The following is a 21,605-nucleotide window of genomic DNA, read 5'->3' as shown; positions in this document are numbered from 1 at the left end:
GTGAGCAATGAGAGAAGAGCAGATGAGAAAGATTTTTTCCTCTGCTCGATTGCCTTGAAGGTACAATTCTGTCTCTGTGGCATTAGTTGCATAAATCTTACATCTTTTACTCTTCTGCCAACAACTGTGCAACCGTGTGTAGAGTGTTGGTATATTGACTGTGTAAATTAAGCAAACAACTGGTATAATTTATGTTCTATACTTACATACATTGTCAACACTCGCTCCAATGTCTCCTTTAACTTCTTTCTCTTGTCTTTTAAAACTTTCTCATTTAGAGGTGGTGGATGCAGAACATTGTACTCTGAAATAAAATAAAAGAAAGCATACAAAAATCACAAGCTATCAAAATTATCCATAGCACCACAACATAGCATTACACTATATGATAAAACACAAAACAGCACGCTCACACAGCTTTTTGTATAATGGAATACTGTTTCTACAGAAAATGTTAGAGATCAAAACTGAGTTTTACAAATTTTCTAGTAAAAAGTATAGATAAGCAATATAATTATACTTATAAGAATTTAGTTGATGGTACTGCAAAATGATCTCTCACTACCAATCAAAATGAGTAGTTATGAAATACTGGACAAGACATGCGCTATGACTGTGGACTTTCTAGCACAAGGGACCCAATATGTCCCCAATGAGGCAATGTTGGAAATAAAACTAGTGTAGGGTGTACCAAGAGGATATACAATTTGGCTGTTACTACTCACATCATCATGAATAACAACATTGGTAGATCTCTGTCTACTGGAAAAGACAATGGTCAAAAAGTGTTACAAAATACAGAAAGACTTACTGATTATCTGAGCTTAGTACAAAATAACAAAGGATTCTCAATAATATGCAGATGTAATTTAATTCCTTTTAAAATTTCAACAGATCAGAGTGTCTGAAAGCACTGCATATAATAACTCACTACAGTCAATCACAGAGTGAAATACTATATTGAACCAATGCCTACTCATTCAAGGGCAGTGTTACTCAATCTGGAATCTTCACCAAGTAGTAATAACAATGTGGTAAAGGTTAAAAGTAGATTGACATGTCTCCACACTTTTTCTTTTTTTATTACTGCAAGAGCATCACAGATATGGTCAATAAACTCCAGTGCAGAAACATAAGACACTATACTCTATGCATACAATTAAACTTGAATATAACTGTGACAATAAAACTGGAGCAAATCACAGTTATTTCATTTTTTCATACCAGACACCATTCAGAAGCGGAATGCGAGGGGAATATTCCTACCTCATTCCAATGACTAAAACTAAATAAAAACAATTTTAAAATACTAAAATATGCATTTTCTACCACCCATAGTAAAACCCTGCATTATTCTACAATCAATGTCTGAAGGCTAATGAATCTACAGGAGATTCACAACAGTCATAAATGGCATATTATTTGGAAAACAGCTAATGATCTGTATGAAACAATATAGGTTAACACATGCAATACTTACAAAGCGAATTTCTCAAAATAGAAATTACTAAGTTGTGCATTCTTCCCTTATTCATCATTGATCTGCCAATGTTGAGTAATTAAAACAGAGTGAAGTGGAACAGAATGCACACTTGACAAAAGCAACAAGTGTACATGCTACATCATTTTTGGTGTACTGGCAATGCAGCAGACAGGCTTCCAGAGTCACAGTGACCACACTGTCAACATCTCCGTCACAAACTAGTTTACTCTGCTGCAGTTTAATCACTGAAACTCCATGTTTGTACTTAGGCAAAGAATGCACACTACAGGTGTTAATTCAATGCACCATTCAACCTGACCAAATCAGATTTCTTACAAATTTGCCACATTTGAGGATCCAGATAAGAGATGGAAAACTACCAATTTGCACAGGTATATGACAATTGCGGAGAAAGATGCAGGCCTGCAAAGTATTGGAACTGTGTGAAGTTTAAAATGTCTGTCTCGAAGGATGGAAGATTAGGTTTTAACATACCGTTGACACTGAGGTCATTAAGAGATCGAGCACAATCCCAGATTGTTGTGAGGATCAGGTGTGAAATCGGCCGTGCCCTTTGAAAAGAACCACCTTGACATCTGCCTGGAGCAATTTAGGGTAGTCACAGAAAACCTAAATTGGGATGACTGGATGAAGAATTGAAGCATTGCCCTGCTGCACACAAGTCCAGTGTGCTAACTAGTGCACCATCTCACTCGGATGACTGTCTTAACATAAATAATTATAATTCTGTTCTAATCCAGATAGAGCAATGAAACGTATCATTGAAAAAAAGTAATGAGTTGTCTTTTAAAATAATGTGCAACATAGTATCTTCCTAATATTTCAGAACATCCCACCTTCAATTTTTTGGAAAAGAAAGAAATATTGTATTACTTCAATATGTTACAATAAACATGGTAAATATGAAGATAGCACACCAAAGGCTTCACACTCAAAAATTAATTCAATTTACATCACTCTCACAACATGCAGTATGCAGCTACGAATCCAGTTTTATGCTCTCCCCAAGATCAAGTGGCACAATCAAACAACTGGCAATCTAATGCTGCAACAACAGCCATTATTTTTATATTGTTTTATCAGGCAATCAGTTTCAACATTCCAATCACATCATCGGGCCTGTTGCATGAATGACACCAAGTATCACAGGTGCATGTATAATGGAAGTCAAGTCACCAATATTCAAATCTGTTTCTGTAGAGATTCGAACTTCATGAGATACACTATGTGATCAAAAGTAGCCGGACACCTGCCTGAAAATGACTTAAAAGTTTGTGTCGCCCTTCATCGGTAATGCTGGAATTCAATATGGTGTTGGTCCACCCTTAGCCTTGATGACAGCTTCCACTCTCACAGGCATGTGTTCAATCAGGTGCTGGAAGGTTTCTTGGGGAATGGCAGCCAATTCTTCACGGATGCTGCACTGGGGAGAGGTATCGATGCTGGTCAGAAAGGCCTGGCACAAAGTTGGTGTTCCAAAACATCCCAAAGGTGTTCTATAGGATTCAGGTCAGGACTCTGTGCAGGCCAGTACATTATAGCAATGTTATTGTCATGTAACCCCTCCAGCAAAGGCCGTGCTCAATTGTGTTGAAAGATGCAATCGCCACCCCTGAATCAGCATACTGACAATCCTTCTTTCCACGTACAATACGAGACTGGAATAGAAGGGAGAACCGATAGAGGTACTCTGGGTATCCTCCGCCACACACCGCCATGTGGCTTGCGGAGTATGGATGTAGATGTAGAAGTGCTCTTCAACAGTGGCATCAATGTAGGCCTGTGCTGTGATAGTGCCTCACAAAACAAGGGGTGCAAGCTCCCCCCCCCCCCTCCCCCATGAACATGAAAAACACAACCACACCATAACACTACCACCTCTGAATTTTACTGTTGGTACTACACAGACTGGCAGATGACATTCACTGGGCATTCGCCATACCCACACCCTACCATCGGATCGCCACATTGTGTACCACGATTCATCACACCACACAACGTTTTTCCACTGTTCAGCTGTCCACTCCTTACACCAAGCGAGGCATCGTTAGGTATTTACCGGAGTGATGTGTGGCTTATGAGCAGCCGCTCTACCATGAAATCCAAGTTTTCTCAGTTGTCATATTACTTGCAGTGGATCCTTATGCAGTTTGGAGTTCCTGTGTGATGGTCCGGATAGATGTCTGCCTATTACACATTATGACCCTCTTCAACTGTCGGCAGTCCCCATCAGTCAACAGACAAGGTTGGCCTGAATGCTTTTGTGCTGTACGTGTCCCTTCATGTTTCCACTTCATTATCACATCAGAAACAGTGGACCTAGGGATGTTTGGGAGCCTGGAAATCTTGCGTGCAGACATATGACACAAGTGATATCCAGTCACCTGACCACTTTTGAATTCCATGAGTTCCGCAGAGTGCCCCATTCTGTTCTCTCATGATGTCCAATGACTACTGAGGTCACTGATATGGAGTATGCGGCAGTAAGTGGCAGCACAATGCACCTAATACGAAAAATGTATTTTTTGGGGGTGTCCGGAGGCTTTTGATCGCATAGTGTATCTTTATATACCTTAACTTTGTGAACATGGGTGCTCTTCTCATATGTGATGGGAACTCAATTGCAGTCACATGTGTGCTCTTTACACATGTGACTATAACTGAGTTGCTGTCATATTTGTGAAGAGCACACATGCTCAAAGTTCAGATATCTACAGAACCAGATACAAATATTGGTGCCCTGTCTTATACTTGCACGAGTGGTACTCGGAGTCATTCATGCAACAGGCTTGAAAATGACATGACTGGAATGTCAGAATTAGTTGCCTGATGAAACAATATCAAAATATAGGCTGTTGGTACAGTATTATTACATTTCATTTAACAGCTGCTATCCCATTTTCCCAAGCCCAATATGGAGTTACCTTTAGGGAATCTTCTCAAATTTGGCTGCGGCATGCTCAAACAAAGACTCAAAACAGCAGCCAAAAGCAGTCACTATTATTCTGACCGATTGGTGAACATTTCTTGCTGTAAACAGCCAACAAGATAGATTTTTATTTCAACCAGTTTAGTTTGTTACACAGCAGTGGCTTGTTTACTCTAACTGCAGAGTACATGTACTGTGAAATAGTATTTACGGTTTAGTGGTTTGTAAAAATGGATCTTAAGTCAGAACCATATTGTTGCAATCCATTTAAAGAACGAGGTCATGCAAGAGTAAAGAGAATTTGAGGAATGTTCAGGAGTGTCAGTACTCAAGTGTCCTAATGTATTGGTAGGTGGGAAAATTTACAGAAAAAGTACAAAGTAAATATTGCAAAATCTTTCCATCCTTACAGGTGTAGCTTTAGTTATCTTAAGTACTTCCACACAGAAGATGTAAGTGAAGATGAAATAACATCTAATCACACACTGGGTTCTTTAAATGCTAGCCTTCAGTACTTAGGTGAATCACCTGTGAAGAAAAAGAGGCTTGTGCATGAGAAAAAGTACCCAAGTAAAAACTGAACAAATGTTGCCTCAGCGTTGGAACATAATTACGTGGCACAAGAAGGGTATGGAAAAAAATTGCAGGAAGCCAAATAACAGTAAGTTTCGCAATTCAGACAGTATATGTGACAAAATACAAATTTTTAAAGTACTTCCAAATAGTTCATGTACAAGGAGGAACCATGAAAGAATTATCCATTTCAGATTTAAGAGTTCAAGTACAAGGAGAAACTATGAGAGAATTATCCATTTCAGGTTTGATAAGAGCAGCAAACGAGCAGCAGAACATGGTATATTAGTGATACCAAATTCAAAGATATAGATAAAACACTGTGTGAGAAATCCATTAAACATGTAGGCGTACATGATTTTTATTGTGATCACAATATGAGCTATGTGATGCAAGCAGAAGCAGCTAATGTTACATAATCTGAACTAATTGTGTGCATGGTTCAAAGCCACATACCCAGCTGTAAAAACTGGATTCTCAAAATTTTGTGAGTTGTGTCCAAAGCACCGGGTTCATATCTCACACCAGAAATTGAAGTTAATGGTTGAAGAGTGTAAATGAAAAGGATTAAAAGTGTGAAGAACACCTACCAAGTGGGTAGCTGCTTTCAAGAATAAAGACAAATATGTTGCACAGGAATCGCCCATATAACTAACAATGAACACTAGTATTATAAATTTCACAATATGACTAGCCACATAAGAAAATTCTATGTAAAATTAAGCTTGTTCGGTAACACTCACTTTGAAAAATAAAGCAACTCGTGCAAACATGTAATAGAGGAGAAAAGCTACATTACCCATTTGATCAATCTTCTCCATTTCTGCAATAAGCTGAACTGGGTCCTTTCCTTTTAGCACTGCTGCTCTGACCATCTGTCTTTGTTTCTTGTTTTTCTTCAGTTCTTTCTTCCTTGCTTCTTTTCCTGAACAAGATGCATTTGGTGCAGATAAGCCATGCATGGGAATAGCAAGTTGATGCAAAGACATAAATAGCAACAACACTCTTTTGCTAACACAACAAAAACAAATCTTTAATGTTATTTTATGTAATTTACCACACAAGGGAGACAGGAGCCCTTAATTCAAAACTGTGAGCAGTTGCTTAACGTGATGTGTAATTTAAATTGAAGAAATGACAGAGTTTAACATCTCTCAGCATTGAACATTGAGACATAGTTCTGTCTCAACTGGTTCAGAGAGGTTAAGGTAACAGGGCACCATGGCCTTGTTGAAGGAACCATTACAGTATTCACCTGTTATCATCATTGCCATAATTCACTTCAAGCAAGGACTTGGATGTAGTCATCTTTATTTCTTTCTCTCCCCCCCCCCCCCCTTTCATTCTGTACTATAAGTTGCAATTACTACAGTTAATTCCATCAATTTCACTTTGCAGTATAGATATTCTGGGTCTGTCTCTTGGTCGTCTTTCCACAGTATTTCTTTCTAAGGTGTGCTTTATAAACTTGGTGGGGCTAACTGTATGTCTAATAAATTCAGTTTTTCTTTTCTTTTCTGTAACAGGGTCCTCTTACTATCAACATTTCTACTGTTTCTAATTTTTTCTCTTTCTTATTTCTCACAAGTTAAACCTCCACAGCTGTAGCTTTACAAACTCTAGTTTAACTTATTCTTACATATATATTAAATTAGCTGGCTGCATCCTGTGGCATTCCCCGCAGTTAAACAGTTGTTTATAAAGAAATGTTAATGCTGAAACTCATTGTTCACACATGTGTGCGCCATCACAAAAGTTACCTCTTGAAGGTGAACTGAAATGATCATATGGCATTTTTGGGGAGGATTCCACATCTGAGGTAAGCAGCCAGCTGGTGTAAGTCTTTTTTATTTGATATTACTTCCATGACTGGTGCATGAGTGATGATGAAAACAACACAACAACCAGTGCCTGAGTGGATTAAATCTCTGACTGACTGGGAATAGAACCCAGGCCACCTACATGGCAGTCAATCCCACTGACCACAGCTACTGAGGTGGACATCTCTCAGAGGTTCTGAGGAGCAATTAATTTGTGGCCCATCAAAGTACGCAACACCGGAAAAAAAGTTGAGGTGATGGAGAAGCTGACAGAATACACGCAATTAACAAATCACTCATTTACTTAAGGAGAAGTATTAGGATCCTTCCCACCCCTCCTACCATGGTCTTCCGCGCCATCCACCGAACCTACACAATATACTCGTCCATCCTACACAGCCCCTGCGCCCAATCCCTTACCTCATGTCTCATACCCCTGTAATAGACCTAGATGCAAGACCCGTCCCATACATCCTCCTACCAGCACCTACCCCAGTCCAATCACTAACATCACCTATCCCATCAAAGGCAGGGCTACCAGTAAAACCAGTCATGTGAGTTACAAGCTAAGCTGCAATCACACTGCTGCATTCTATGTAGGCATGACAACCAACAAGCTGTCTGTCCGCATGAATGGCCACCGACAAACTGGGGCTATAAAACAAATGGACCACCCTGTTGCTAAACAAGCTGCCAAACATGATACCCCTCACTCAATGACTGCTTCACAGCCTGTGCCATATGGATCCTTCCCACCAACACCAGCTTTTTTGAATTGCGCAAGTGGGAACTTTCCCTGCAATAAATCCTACGTTCCCGTAACCCTCCTCGCCTCAACCTTTGGTAGTCACTGTCCTCACCCATTCAGCCCCCTCTCTGTTCCCATTCCAGCACTACACAGCTGTCGTCATTTCACCACCACACCCAGTCTTCCAATTTCTTTTTATTTCTCTCCTTTCCGCTATCTACCCTTCCCCCCTCCGCACCTTCTCTCCTGCCCTCCGTCTAAACTGCAACACTTCACTGTCCGCCACTCCCACCATACTATCCCTCCCCCTCCCCGCCCCAGCCTCCTCCTTAGCCCCACCTAGTTGCCACTCCCATCATGCACTGGTGCTGCTGCTCACAGTGTAGTTTTCAGCTCTCTGAGGCTGCAGGTGTGTGCAAGTTGTGTTTGCTTGAGTGTGTGTGTGTGTCTACTGCAGACAAAGGCTTTAATGGCCTATCGCGACTCAGCATCTCCGCTATATGGTGAGTAGCAGAAGCTTGCACAAGATAAGAGTAGCATCGAGAGCTGCATCAAACCAGTCTCAGGACTGAAGACCACAGCAACAAACAACAACTTTCCTTCTCTGGTAAGGTTTATATTTTTACAGTCATGCTCCTTGTAGTGAATATCCATCGCTTCATCTCAGAATCAGTTTGTAGAAATAATGAGAAGTGTGAGAAACAATGTTATTGTAAAAGAAATATTGAAGTTGCTAATTCATGACTATCATGTCACCACTAAATTGCTAAAGTTGACTGCACAGGATTTCCATAGGAACAAATCATATCTGACAACACTGTTTTATTGCCACTACATGTACTGCATCATCCAATTCCTTTGTTTTGAGTTGTGTTCACTGAGCATGCAGTTCTGAGCTCTTGTACTGAGTCGAACCCAGAGTCAATTATTGTTAAAAAATTCAATTCTTGCAGTTTTTAACAATTCATTCCAAAAAAAAGTAAGTCCCCTAATGTTACAATAATAACGTGAAATACTTTTGTAATGAAACAATGGAATAGAATGATTTTTCATTATTTAATTACATTTTAGGATACACCAATCATCTTTTGAATTATTTATGACAAATATTGAATTTATGACTGAAGCAGTATGGAAAGTACAAGTAGGCAGTGTTTTCTTGGACAGTATCTGCAAGATATATATGACAGTGCCCTGACTTGTGTGAATGATATGACCAGTGAAGAACAAGAACTTTTATTATGGTGAAGCAACAATCATTCATACTGTGATTTCAGTGTTTCATGTGTGTGTGTTAAACACAGATTCTCTCTGCACAAGAAAATTTGCTGTGATCTTTTCAAACGCCATAAATGATCTGTTTCATCTGGATTGGGTGAAATTAGTTTAGAAAAAGCAAAGACCTTCAAACTGAGAGGCTTCAGGGTTATTCCTGTGGAGAAAATGTGCCAACCTTATTAATGAAAAACAAGCAAGTGACTATATAAACGACAGTAATGTGAAGGTGCAGACTCCTGAAAAATGTGTGCTCAATACTAGCTTAACTAGCTTAGGAGTATCTCCTGCAAAGCTGCATTCAGTCGCTCGGCATAGTCGGTATGCAGAAGCAAAACGAAAATTGGAATCAGCAGCTGGGGTCTGAGAACTAAAATTTCTCATACATATCAAATTGAGCTGGCCGATCCCTGACAGTGATTTAACAGAACTGGAAGAAAAGACATGACATCACGATGAACTCATGGACAAAATCAAACAGAAAATTGAATATACAAATAATTGTGAAAAAATTTAGTTACTTACTCTTGTGCCGCCAACTTGGTCTCAACAGAAAGTCAGTTCCAAATTTCAGGTTTCTGAATATTTGGTACAACATGCAAGAGCTCTTTTAATGGAGAAGGGTATTTTCTCGATGGCTGAGCAGGAAAAAGGAAAAACATTGCCACATGATACAGCGCAAAAAGTAAAGTGTTTTTATTTAGATGATGAAAACACACGAATAATGCAAAAACAAGTACTGGTGCATGGTCTGTGCATCACATAGTACCAATATCACCAACCAAGATTGGAGCAAAAAGGCTGAGCTGTGATATGGATTTTATTATCGTGCATGATTTCTCGGATGCACTTCCGCCACTAATGCCAGAATGCACTGTGCAGCCCAAATGCTATGTTGCTTGTGCATATGACTTTTCTTGGAATTTGGGAATTGTTGAGAAGGTGAATTGTGAAGAAGGAGATGTTACAGTAAGGTTCATGCATTCTCATGGACCATCCATGTCCTTCTATTGGCCTGATAATGATGTTGGTGATGTTTCTTTCTCTCATATTCTGTGTGACTTTGATATCACCACAGCAACAGGCCATACTTATTCTCTGAGCATCAAAGTGTCTTGTCATATGTGTAGTTCCGAATCAACTTGAATGGCAGAATGTAGCACCAGCATTTTGTGCAGTGTCCTCAAAGTCTTTCCCGTGTCAATTCTAATAAAATCCTCAAGCGTTTGATGGCCATCTCTGCCATCATCATCAGTTCACTGACTGCCGGGGCAGCTACAGCGTTTGGTTTTCAGACAAAGCGCATTTTCATTTAGACGGTGTGGTTAACAAACAAAATGTACACTTTTGGGCCACTGAAAACCCACAAATGCTTCACGAACAACAACATATGCTCTGAGGATTACAGTGTGAGCAGCAATTTCCAGTCATTGACTTATTGGACCCTTTTTCTTTGAAGAAACTGAACAGCAAGCATCATTTGACCATGCTTCGCAATAGCACCATTCCACAGCTTCGTGCTACTGCCTTGCCCTTCAACACGCAGTGATTCATGCAAGATGGAGCAAGGCCACATACTGCAAACACTGTGTTGGAGTTTTTACACGAGCATTTCGACATGCAGATCATTTCACTCAGATATCCAGGTCGCTTCAATGATTGACAAAATTGGCCCCCCAATAGTCCATGTGACTTTTGTCTTTGGGGGTACCTAAAGGAAAAAAATTTCCCGAAACATCCACGTGGTTTAATGGAGCTCAGAAGACTTATTCTTCAAGCTTGCAGTGACATTACGGAAGACATGTGCCGTAGGGTAATCACTAACTTCAGTGTTTGTTTGAAGGAAGTTAGGAAACGAAATGGTGGACATATTGAGCATGTGTTTGAGTTAGAGCAAATCTCCACGGATGGCTCTTCATTGTAGTATATGTTCCTTTCAGATTGTATTGACAATAAAGTTTATATTCAAAAACAAAATGGTAACACATTTCGTGTGCCACCCTGTATATGAGATTGCTTGTTTGTTAATAAATTATTTGTTTCTGAAGGCCTATCTAGTCTCTTTCTAATAATATCCATCATGCTTCCACTATCATCTGTTAGTGTACTACATGGAGCAAAAGAATTGGTTCACTTGTTTCAGAGTTGTATTTCTGTTAATCATGTTTGACTCCACTTCCTTGTCCAATGTTGCTATCACATTCATTTTGGTTTTCTTTCTGTTTAACTTTAGCTTATGGTTGCGTGACAAGATAGTCAATATACTAAAAAGAAAATAAGTAATTTCCTTTTCTAAATCTCATATGACTATACCATACACAAATCTAAACCAACACCTTTGTTAACCAGTTATTTACATTCCTTTTGTTTGATTTGTCATTGCTTCAAATTACATTTTCAATAAACAGGTAAAATAGAAAATTAGAGGGAACGATTTCGTTGAATGATTCTTCCTATGCCTGTTCTAGCCACTTTCGTCATACCATTAACGTATCTTTCTGTACAATAGTCCTGCACAAACTGAGGATCAGTCATCCTATCCCTGATGTCTACTCCAACTTCCCTAATCCTCCAAAGAGTAACTTCCAGTCTACTCTGTCAAGAGCCATTTCTACGTGAACAAATATTGTTTGTTTTCCTTTTCATTTCAATCCTTTTTCTATTAAATAATACATAGAGCTCTTGAAATTTCTCTCTTCCTTTATATCTTATATCTAAATAGGATCTTCTCCTAAATGATGTTTACTCTTAGCCTTTAATCTAGTTTTAACAATATATGAATTCTTCACGGGTTGTCAGCTAAGTAAAGTCGTCGTCTTGTAGCAACATTTAGATGGAATGAGTCTCCATCATCTTCAGGCGAAATGTTGGGATATTGTTGGTCGCGGGCTGATATCTCTGCCGGACTGCTCTCCGCTTAACGCTGTCGGCCAATCATATGCCCACGGAATTGCCCGGTGCACCTGGAGTGGCCAGTGTGTGTGTGTGTGTGTGTGTGGGAGGGGGGGGGGGGGGGGGGGGGGGGGTGGCATGTGCGGGGTTGTCCCGGCATCCGTCTCTGTCTGCTCTGTCTGTGGCCCTTGGTGGAATGGAGCGTTCTTCTCCGATTTTCCTGATTGCAGCCTCCCAGGCTGTGCTGAGATGGTAGCCACTATTGCAATAGATTAGGTTGTCATGTAACTGTATTTCTTTTGACTCTTTGATTACTGAGTTCCAAAATCTGTTTGTACTGCATATTTCCTTTGTGTCCTACAAATCGAAGGTGTGCTTCTCATCAATACTATGTCCGGCCACAGCAGATTTGTTGGTCTGACCCAAGCGTACATGCCTGATGTGTTCATTGTGGCACTGTGAGATGCAACGCTGGGTCTACCCTATATATTGCATCCCACATTCGCATCCGATCTTGTACACACCAAGTGCCGTCAGACCTAGAGGATCCTTGGTTGAATCGAGAAGGTCTTTGATTTTTCCCACTGCACGGAAAATGGTCTTCACTTTATGTTTCCTGGGAATTCTCGCGATCTTGGACTTTGGAGGACCCGCGTATGGAAAGAACGCACAGCCCATTGCTTGTCTTCATCCTCTCTTCTCTCTTCTTGTGGTCGGTTTTCAGAGCTCTCCTTATTTGTGTCTCACTGTATCCATTTTTCATGAAGGTGTCCTTGAGGCATTGCAATCCTCCTGGCAAACTTGCCTTATCGCAGATGGGCCTGGCTGTGTGCACTAAGGTGTTGAGTACAAAATTGGGTTGCACAGGGTGTTGGCACTAAGATAGAGGTCTGTGTGTTTTCTTTCTGTACACTGCATGTCGCAGCATGTGGTCCATGTTTCTTGTGATCAGGATATCCAGAAAGGGTAAGCTTCTGTTCTCTTCTATCTCCATAGTAAATTTGATATTTCCATGTATACCATTGAGGTGTTGATGGAACTCCAGCACTTTGTCCCTGCCATGTGGCCAAACTACAAAAAGTATCATCAATGTACCTGTAGAAGGCTTTTGGCCTGTGTTTAGCAGTGTCCAGTGCTAGCTTTTTGAAGTGCTCCATGTATAGGTCAGCTATGCCTGGTGCTAGCCCACAGCTACACCATCTATTTGTTCGTAGAGCTTCCCACCACATTTGAAATAGGTGGTGTTTAGCACACGGTGAAAGAGCTCGATGATATCCTCCTCAAAGTATTCTCTGAGTAAAGCCAGGGAGTCTTCTATTGGTACTCGTGTGAATAACGATGTCACATCGAAGTTGACTAGTAGGTCTTAATTTTCCAGCCGCATGCCCTGTAGTACCTTTACAAACTCAGCCGAGTTTTTCACATGGTGTGGACTGTAACCCACCAAAGGTTCAAGCATCTGTGATAAATGCTTAACAATACCATATGCCAGTGAGTTAACAGTGTTGGCCGGCAGCGGGAAGCGGTCCTGCAGAGATATCAGCCCAACCGACGATATCCCATCACTTCGCCCAAATATGATGGAGACGCGTTCTATCGAAACGATGTTACAAGACGACGACACTACTCGGCTGACAACCCGTGAAGATTTCATATATGAAATTCGCCGAGAAAGCCTGTGCACTCACATATAGCTTTAACAATGTTTAGGCTAAAATGTCCTCATGATGAACAGAGTCTAAGGTCTTTAATGGCTGTGTAAAATAATAGCAAAGAGTATCTTTCTACCCACTGGTCCTGTCACTAATAATGCACTTTAAGATCTTCAGAGTCCTTGCTTGCAGATGCTTCAAGTGTGGCAATACGGTGAGCTGGCCACCAATACCAAGGCACAGGAACTTAACTGATTCCTTGAAACTAAGAATGCTGCTTCACAGCATGACATATGTGATTAAAATTGACAGACATTTATCTGTGGAAAAACTGAAGCCTGTGGTTTTAGCCCATCATTCTTGTCTTTCTAATGTTATTTGCAGTTGTTTCTAGAGCATAAGATAAACAACAACTTGAAAAATCATCCACAAAATAAAGCAATGAATAGGGCTCACTAATTAACAACACTATATACTCTTGTTATACTGCGAGCCCATTCTATTATGGGAAGACAGCACTGTACGCCCTATTTGTACAACTGTCAGATTCTGAAGGTCTACATCTACATGGATACTCTGAAAAACATATATAAGTGCCTGGCAGAGGGTTCATTGAACCACCTTCACAATTCTCTGTTATTCCAATCTTGTAGAGCACGCAGAAAGAACGAACACTTATATCTTTCTGTATGAGCTCCGATTTCTCTTATTTTATCATGGGGATCATTTCTCCCTATGTAAGTCAGCGCCAACAAAATATTTTCACATTCGGAGGAGAGAGTTGGTGATTGGAATTGCATGAGCGGATTCCTCTGTACCAAAAAACACCATTATTTTCATGATGTCCATCCCAAATCCTGTATCATTTCAGTGACACTATATCTCGTACTTTGTTATAATTCAAAATATGCTGCCCTTCTTTAACTTTTTTGATGTACTCCATCAATCCTATCTAGTAAGGATCCCACACCGTGCAGCAGTATCCAAAAGAGGATGGACAAGCATAATGTAGGCAGTCTCCTTAGTAGATCTGTTACATGTTCTAAGTGTCCTGCCAATAAAATGCAGTCTTTTGTTAGTCTTCCCCACAACATTTTCTAAGTGTTCCTCCCAATTTAAGTTGTTTGTAATTGTAATTCCCAGGTATTTCATTAATTTATGGCCTTTAAATCTGACCGATTTGTCATGTAACCATAGTTTAGCGGATTACTTTTAGCACCCATGTGGATGACCTCACACTTTTCCGTTATTTAGGGGCAATTGCCAATCTCTGTACCATTCAGATATCTTTTCTAAATTTTTTGTAATTTGTTTTGATCTTCTGATGATTTTACTAGTCGATAAACCACAGAATCATCTGCAGACAATCAAAGACAGCTGCTGAGATTGTCTCCCAAATCATTTATATCGATAAGGAACAGGAAAGGGGAATGCCAGAAATCACTTCTGTTTTACTCCATGACTTTCCCTCAATTACTATGAACTGTGACCTCTCTGACAGGAAATCACGAAACCAGTCACATAACCGATACGATATTCCATAAGCATTCAATTTCACTACAAGCCACTTGTATGGTACAGTGCCAAAAGCCTTCCGGAAATCCAGAAATACGGTATCAATTTGAAATTCCTTGAAAATAGCACTCAACATGTTGTGTGAGTAAAGAGCTAGTTGTGTCTCACAAGAACGATATTTTCTAAATCTGTGTTGACTGTGTGTCAGAGGACCGTTTTCTTAGAGGTAATTCATAATTTTTGAACACAATATATGTTCCAAAATTTTGCTTCTTATCGACGTTAATGACATGGGCCTGTAATTTAGTGGATTACTCCTACTACCTTTCTTGAATATTGGTGTGACCTGTGCAACTTTCCAGTCTTTGGGTACAGATCTTTCGTCGAGCAAACAGTTGTATATGATTGTTAAGTACGGAGCTATTGCATTAGTGTACTCTGAAAGGAACCTAACTGGTATACAGTCTGGAACAGAGGACTTGCTTTTACTAAGTGATTTAAGTTGCTTCACTACTCTGAGGTACCTACTTCTACATTACTCATGTCGGCACCTTTTCTTGACTCGAATTCTGCAATATTTACTTCGTATTCTTTTGTGAAGGCATTTCAGCAATTGAGATCTCTGGTTTCTAGGCATACAATAAGCAGGGGCAGGATCATGACTGTACCTTCTGAGAACCAGGGTACTGTCCATCTGAACACATTCTGTTCAAAACCATGTGGAAATGTAAATATTGTGTGGTGTGCTTAGTACATTTTGTCCGTCCCTGATGATGTACTGAGAGTCACAGACAACACATGCTGTAATCCTTCTAACAAAAGGGGCAATTATACTCTTCAGTGTTACTGGACATTGCGTCAACGTATTCTCTCAACTAAGTTGCATCTTCATTGAGATGAAGGGTCCTAATTGTCATCGCATTTAATTTGTTCAAAGTATTTTGCCATTCTCTGGGCTACAGGTTCTGGTCTAGCAATCAGAATAGCACAGACTTGTACAGCCACTCGAGAGTATACATTACCTTTCTCAGTAATCCTTACCGTCAACTTCAAATTTTTGCTGATGGTGCAAAACTGTTAGTGGACTGAAAAATTTCTTGTCACAACCACAGTTTCCTCTCTCTTCTAAGGCATCAAGCTTTTGCCTCAGCAACATAGGTTTTCCAGCAGATAGATTTGATGAAACAAATTTTGAATATGTCATAATTAACTTTGAAATAATAGACACATGGTATAGGACCAACAACATTTAAAGCTTCAAAGTTTGTAAGATTATGATGACATATCTGAAACTAGCTGCAACAAGATAGTTTTACAGCAGCTTTTTGGTGCATATATTAAAATGTCAACATTAAACTGTTGGTAAAGGGAAATCCTACAGGTTGTATTAAAAACACTTTTAGAACAGCAACTAAGTAACAAGATATGCTATGGTACAGTGAAAAATAATAGGCCATATTCTGTCAACGAAATAGCCTAAATCGTAGACTTCTGTATTTCCAAGACCCGAACGGTTACGATATGCAAAATATGCTCAATCACGTTAATTAAGTATTTCCTAGAAAACTGGATTAATACTGAAGTGTGTGTTTGTAATCAAGGCTTAAAGGCGTTATCATGATGACAAATTCAGCATTACAATTACGTGAATTGCATCAAGACTGCATTCCCCACTCTGAATGCAGCATTGTTTTCATTATAAACAGACGCAAAGAAAAGTGACAAAAAGTGTTTAGTGCTACACATAAACACGAATGTTTATACGAGCGGCTAAAATAAATTCAAATAATACACGTTTAAATGTTGTACTTACTTGCCTGATCTGTTGGGTTCATATATTTACCACTTTTGGTGGTATTTATTGATCTCCTACCCATTTTGGAGGCTGTTGTAGCTGGTAACTCTTAAGTTAACCTTAGTTTACTTGCACTCAGAACTTCTTAGATTCACTATTCTTACGACAAGGAGTCATAACGAACTAGTATTCACAGGAGAACTGATGTGTCACTTCGTGTCCTTGCGCTTTTCTACTTCTACGTCCAAATACATATTAACATCACCGCATAAATACCACCCTTCCACTTTCGGTATAACAACAAGACGCTGACACTCGATCAACAAACCTGTCAAGGATGTTACTAAATCAAGATGCAGACTCTTTTAGCATTTATCTTTGGTGCACAGTAAGTCGTGTTGCAATGTGCCAAAACAAATTTCGACCACATGTAGAAAAACGTGTGCAAGTTCTCAGTGGCAATGAAGAGCGTCTATACAGTCGATGACAGAATAAAATTTGAAATTCAATTTTATTTCTATTTCCTAGTCATTATACAGGACGGTAAAGCTCTTTTCAGACAGTGCTTCAGTAAATACAGTTGCTTCATCTGCGAAAATTCGGAAGTTACTGTTAATATTGTGTGGAAGACCATTAACACACGACATAAATCGCAACACGTTTCTGGAGGTAAACTTGAAGTTACTGCCACATCTGACCATAACTCTCAATCCAACATAACAAGCTACATCTTCCCTACGCAGAAATTCTCAATCCATTCATGGAGTCCGCTCTACCCACATGAGGCCGTATTTTTGATTGCGTGGATGAGGTACTGACTCAAAAACTTTTCGAAAACCGAGAAATACTGCATCCACCTGACTGCCTTAATCAATGGCTTCCTGAAAGTTATGTCAGAAAAGTGCAAGATAGGTTCACATGATCGATTTTTCGAAATCCATACTGGTTGGTATGGATAAAGTTATTCCGCTCTAGGTAGCTCAGTACTTTTCAGCTCAAAATATGTTCTAAGATTCTACAATAAATGGATGTCAAGGATACTGGTTGGTAGTTTTCTGGATCACTTCTATCCTTTCTGTAGATGGGTCTGACCTGTACTTTCCTCCAACTACAGGAAATTGTTTTGTGTGAGAGAGATTTTTAAATCAGTCTTAACGTCTTTCTTGTATAAAAAGCTGAAAATGTTCTCAGTTACTTTACCAAAATGCTCTGTAAGAAATAATAGATAAACAGGAAGAACAACTGCTATTCTCAACAATATAATATCCAAATTTACAGCAGAAGAAAGATTTAATCTAGAGGTAGTTGTGGTAATTGTCTGTAGAAGTGGATTAATACTAGTAATAATTGGTTGTTAGTAAGGTTTACAGAAACAGCATACACTCACAGCTTCAATCCATTAATGAAATGTAACTGTAACTGACGTTTACGGCAGAAAATTTTGCATTGAAGGGTTGTGTGTCAACAGGAGTTACTCCATTAGAAGAGGTGATGCATAATGTGCTCAATATTTTGGTTGGTTTGGAAAGTCTGTACTAAGCAAGAAACGAAGGAAGATTTGGGTTTAATGTCCAGTCGACATCGAGGTCATTAGAGATGGAACACAAGGTCGTAATGTTTCAGGGATGTGAGAGGAAATCGGCTATGCCCTTTCCAAGCAACCATCCTAGAATTTTCCTGGAGATATTTAAGGGAATCTTGGAAAATAAAATCTTGGTAGCTGGTTGCATCTTTGAACCACTGTCCTTCAGAACGCGAGTCTAGTGTGCTAACTGATGCACCAATTTGCTTGGCACTAAGCAAGGAAATACTAAGTGTGACAAGAACGGAAAAGTGAAATGTATTAAAAGAAAGTGCAAATGTCTTTAGTAACCTGTTCACATTGAGCACATGTTGTGAAGAGTAGTGCAGAGACATGGTGATGATTAAAAGTAGTATTTTATTCTCTTTGTTGAGTTTTGATTCCCCCCTGAGGGGGGCAGGCTGGATAGTAGTGGTAGTACACCATAACTCTGAAGATATAAAGTTTGCAACCAGAGTTTATAGGAACTTTTTATCCTCCCATATACTACATAATACATCCTTTGTAAATATTGGAACCTTTCTTCCAGACATCCTATATACAGAGTGGTCCATGACAGTGACCGGGCCAAATATCTCATGAAATTAGCATCAAGCGAAAAAATAAGAAGAACAAATCGCTCCGAGCGTGACAGGAGAAAACAGACGGCGCTATGGATGGCCCACTAGATGGCACTGCCTTAGGTCAAACTGATAGAAATTGCATTTTTTAAAATAGGTTCGACCATTTGTAATTACATATTCGCATAGTATATAAATAAATATAAATGTTTAATTTGGAACATTTGTTTTGCTTTGTGATGGATGGTGCTCTAATATTCTCACAAACGTAGCAACGCACATGAAAGCACTGGGTGCAATTCGTTACTTAAATTAAGGTATAATAATATGCTTGTCTCATCATCCACGCCTCATCCTTCCTTCAGAAGATAATTACTGACGCTGTGGAGGCCCACGTTCCTACTAAAACCATCCACCCACAACGTCCCACTCTCCTTCAGCGGGCTGTCCTTCTCCTCACCGAATCCCGCCGCCTCTATTGCTCCTTCCTGCGCACTCGAGACAGGGATACACTCCAACGCAACCGGCACATACAGCGACACGTACAGAACCTTATTACAGCAACGAAATGCCGGGACTGGCGACAGACCTGCACACGACTCAACGCCACCCTCCCTGTCAACTCCTCCATGTACTGGTCCGCCTTCCATCGCCTTACTGGTTCCCGTTCCGCTCCACACGACCCACTTCTCCATAACGACTGACCCCTTCCTGACAACCTCAGTAAGGCCAACCACTTTGCTTTCCACCTTTCTGAGGTCTTCTCCATCCCAGATGATCCCCACTTTAATTATTCTCTTCTCCCCACCGTCATGGAACGTGCCGATACCTTGGTCGCTCCACTTGCTCGTAGTCTCTAGTACTTAGACAGTTGCCCCCCTCCAACATCAACACTCCAATCACAGCACAACACATTAAACTTATCCTCTAGTCCAAAATCAATACCGCCCCTGGTCACGACTGTGTCACCTACTGCCACAATAGAGAAGGCCCCCATTCCTTCCTGACTGTCCTCGCCCACGTCTGTAATGTCATCCTCTCTACTGGCCTCTTCCCTGACCAGTGGAAGACTTCCTGCGTCCTCTTATTTTTCAAACCCAACAAAACCCCTTCTGTCGCCTCTTCCTATTGTCCCATTTGCCTCACCTCCATCTTCAGTAAGGTCTTCGAATCCATCCTCTTCCACCGAATCCATCAACACCACCTCCTCCCCCTTACCCAGTGTGACTTCCGACCCTCCTTCTCCACTGAAGACCAACTCCTTAACCTCGTTCACCTTCTCTCCCTCCAGCTTAATTCGCGTCGCTTCGCCATATTTGTTTCTCTCGGCCTCCAAAATCCCTATGACCATGTATGGCATCCCAGTCTCCTCTTTAAACTTCAAACCTACACCCTGCCTATCAATTTTGTCCATCTGGTCGCCTCCTTCCCCTCGCACCACCCTTCCTATGTCACTCTCCACAACACCAACTACCATATTTATCCCACTGCTGGCATCCCCCAGGGCTCTGTCTTCTCCCCTCTCCTTTATCTCTTGTATATGGCTGATATGCCCAACCCACCCCTACATGTCCATCTTCTCGAGTATGCTGATGACACTGCCTTCCTGGCTCTCTATCCTACCCTTCAAAGGTCCCAACACACCCTCCAAACCTACCTTAACCAGTTAACCACTTGGTGTAACCAGTGGTTCCTCCGTCTCAACCCCTCCAAAACCCAGGCAATCATCATAGGCCGCACCAACTGCTCCTTCCATCTCCATGATTTCTACCTCAACCTCTATGGCCGTCCCATCCAGCTCATCCTCACCCTGAGATACCTTGGCCTCACCCTCGACTGTCACCTCACCTGTACCCCACACCTCCAGACCATCCAGCAGAAAGCCCATTCCTGTCTCCGCCTCCTGAAACTCTTGTCTGGCCAGACATGGGGATTCCATCCTTCCACCATCCTCCACACCTACAAATTCCTCATCCATCCTATCCTCTATGCTGTTGCCTGGATCTCCACACCCACCCGCTTTTTCAAGGCTCTCCAAATCCTCGAACGCCATGTACTCCGCCCTTCCTTCCATACCCGCCTTCCTTCCCCCACACGGCTCCTGTATGAAGTCATCTCCTTCCCCCACCTCCTCCTTTTATACCAACATCTCAACATCCTTTACACTGTCCGCAGGCTTGATCCCCCTTCCCCACCCCCTGGTTTCCTTCTTTCTCTCCACCCCCCACCCATTGCTGTGCCTCTATCACCGTATCCCTCCCTCTCCCCAGCTCCACACCCTCCATCTCCTTCATCAGGGCACTTTCCAGTGCCTCCCCCTCCCAGATGATGAACATTGCGGTGACATATACCCTTCCTCCCAACTATAATCAGGCCTTGTTCCCTGAGACCCTGCGCCCTATCCTCGAGTCTTTCCCTCCCACGTCCCTACGTATCTGGGCCTCTTCAGCGCGCCCACACCCATCTTCTGTCTGTCCTCTCCCGTCCTCTCCCCCTCTCTTCCTCTCCCTCCCCTTCTCCCTCCTACCCTTGCACCTGGGACATGCTCCGTCTTGATCATCATCAGTGTGCCACATCAGTGTTGTGTTTAGTGTTGTTCTCCTGTGTGTCGAGAGGTGTGATTGTAATTATTTGCTGGCCTTTTACTTAGTGGTACTATCAGTGAATGTTATGTGCTACGCCTTCCGTCGATACTTTTATGCTCTGATCCTACTGTGCCTTGTGTTTGTTTTAATTGTCCCAGTGTGTGGTTTTTTGTGT

At 41.0% G+C, this 21,605-nt stretch overlaps 1 protein-coding gene across 1 annotated transcript in view; it reads right to left on the bottom strand.

Annotated features, from left to right (window-relative positions):
- The window catches only part of LOC126354544 (WW domain-binding protein 11), a 79,368-nt gene extending 62,313 nt beyond the window's left edge, over positions 1-17,055 (bottom strand). Inside the window, exons 1-3 of the mRNA XM_050004276.1 lie at positions 16,722-17,055; positions 5,806-5,931; positions 207-304 (exon numbers count right to left, since the gene is read on the bottom strand). Coding sequence (XP_049860233.1) covers positions 207-304; positions 5,806-5,931; positions 16,722-16,785 — 288 coding nt within the window. The 5' untranslated portion in view covers positions 16,786-17,055. The remainder of the gene's footprint in view (positions 1-206; positions 305-5,805; positions 5,932-16,721) is intronic.
- Between the last annotated feature and the right edge of the window lie 4,550 nt (positions 17,056-21,605).

Source organism: Schistocerca gregaria, chromosome 3 (assembly GCF_023897955.1).
Source record: "Schistocerca gregaria isolate iqSchGreg1 chromosome 3, iqSchGreg1.2, whole genome shotgun sequence".
In the NCBI taxonomy this organism is placed as follows: Eukaryota; Metazoa; Arthropoda; class Insecta; order Orthoptera; family Acrididae; genus Schistocerca; species Schistocerca gregaria.
Note: the sequence above shows the minus strand (reverse complement) of the source record. Positions and strands in the feature narration are given on the sequence as shown.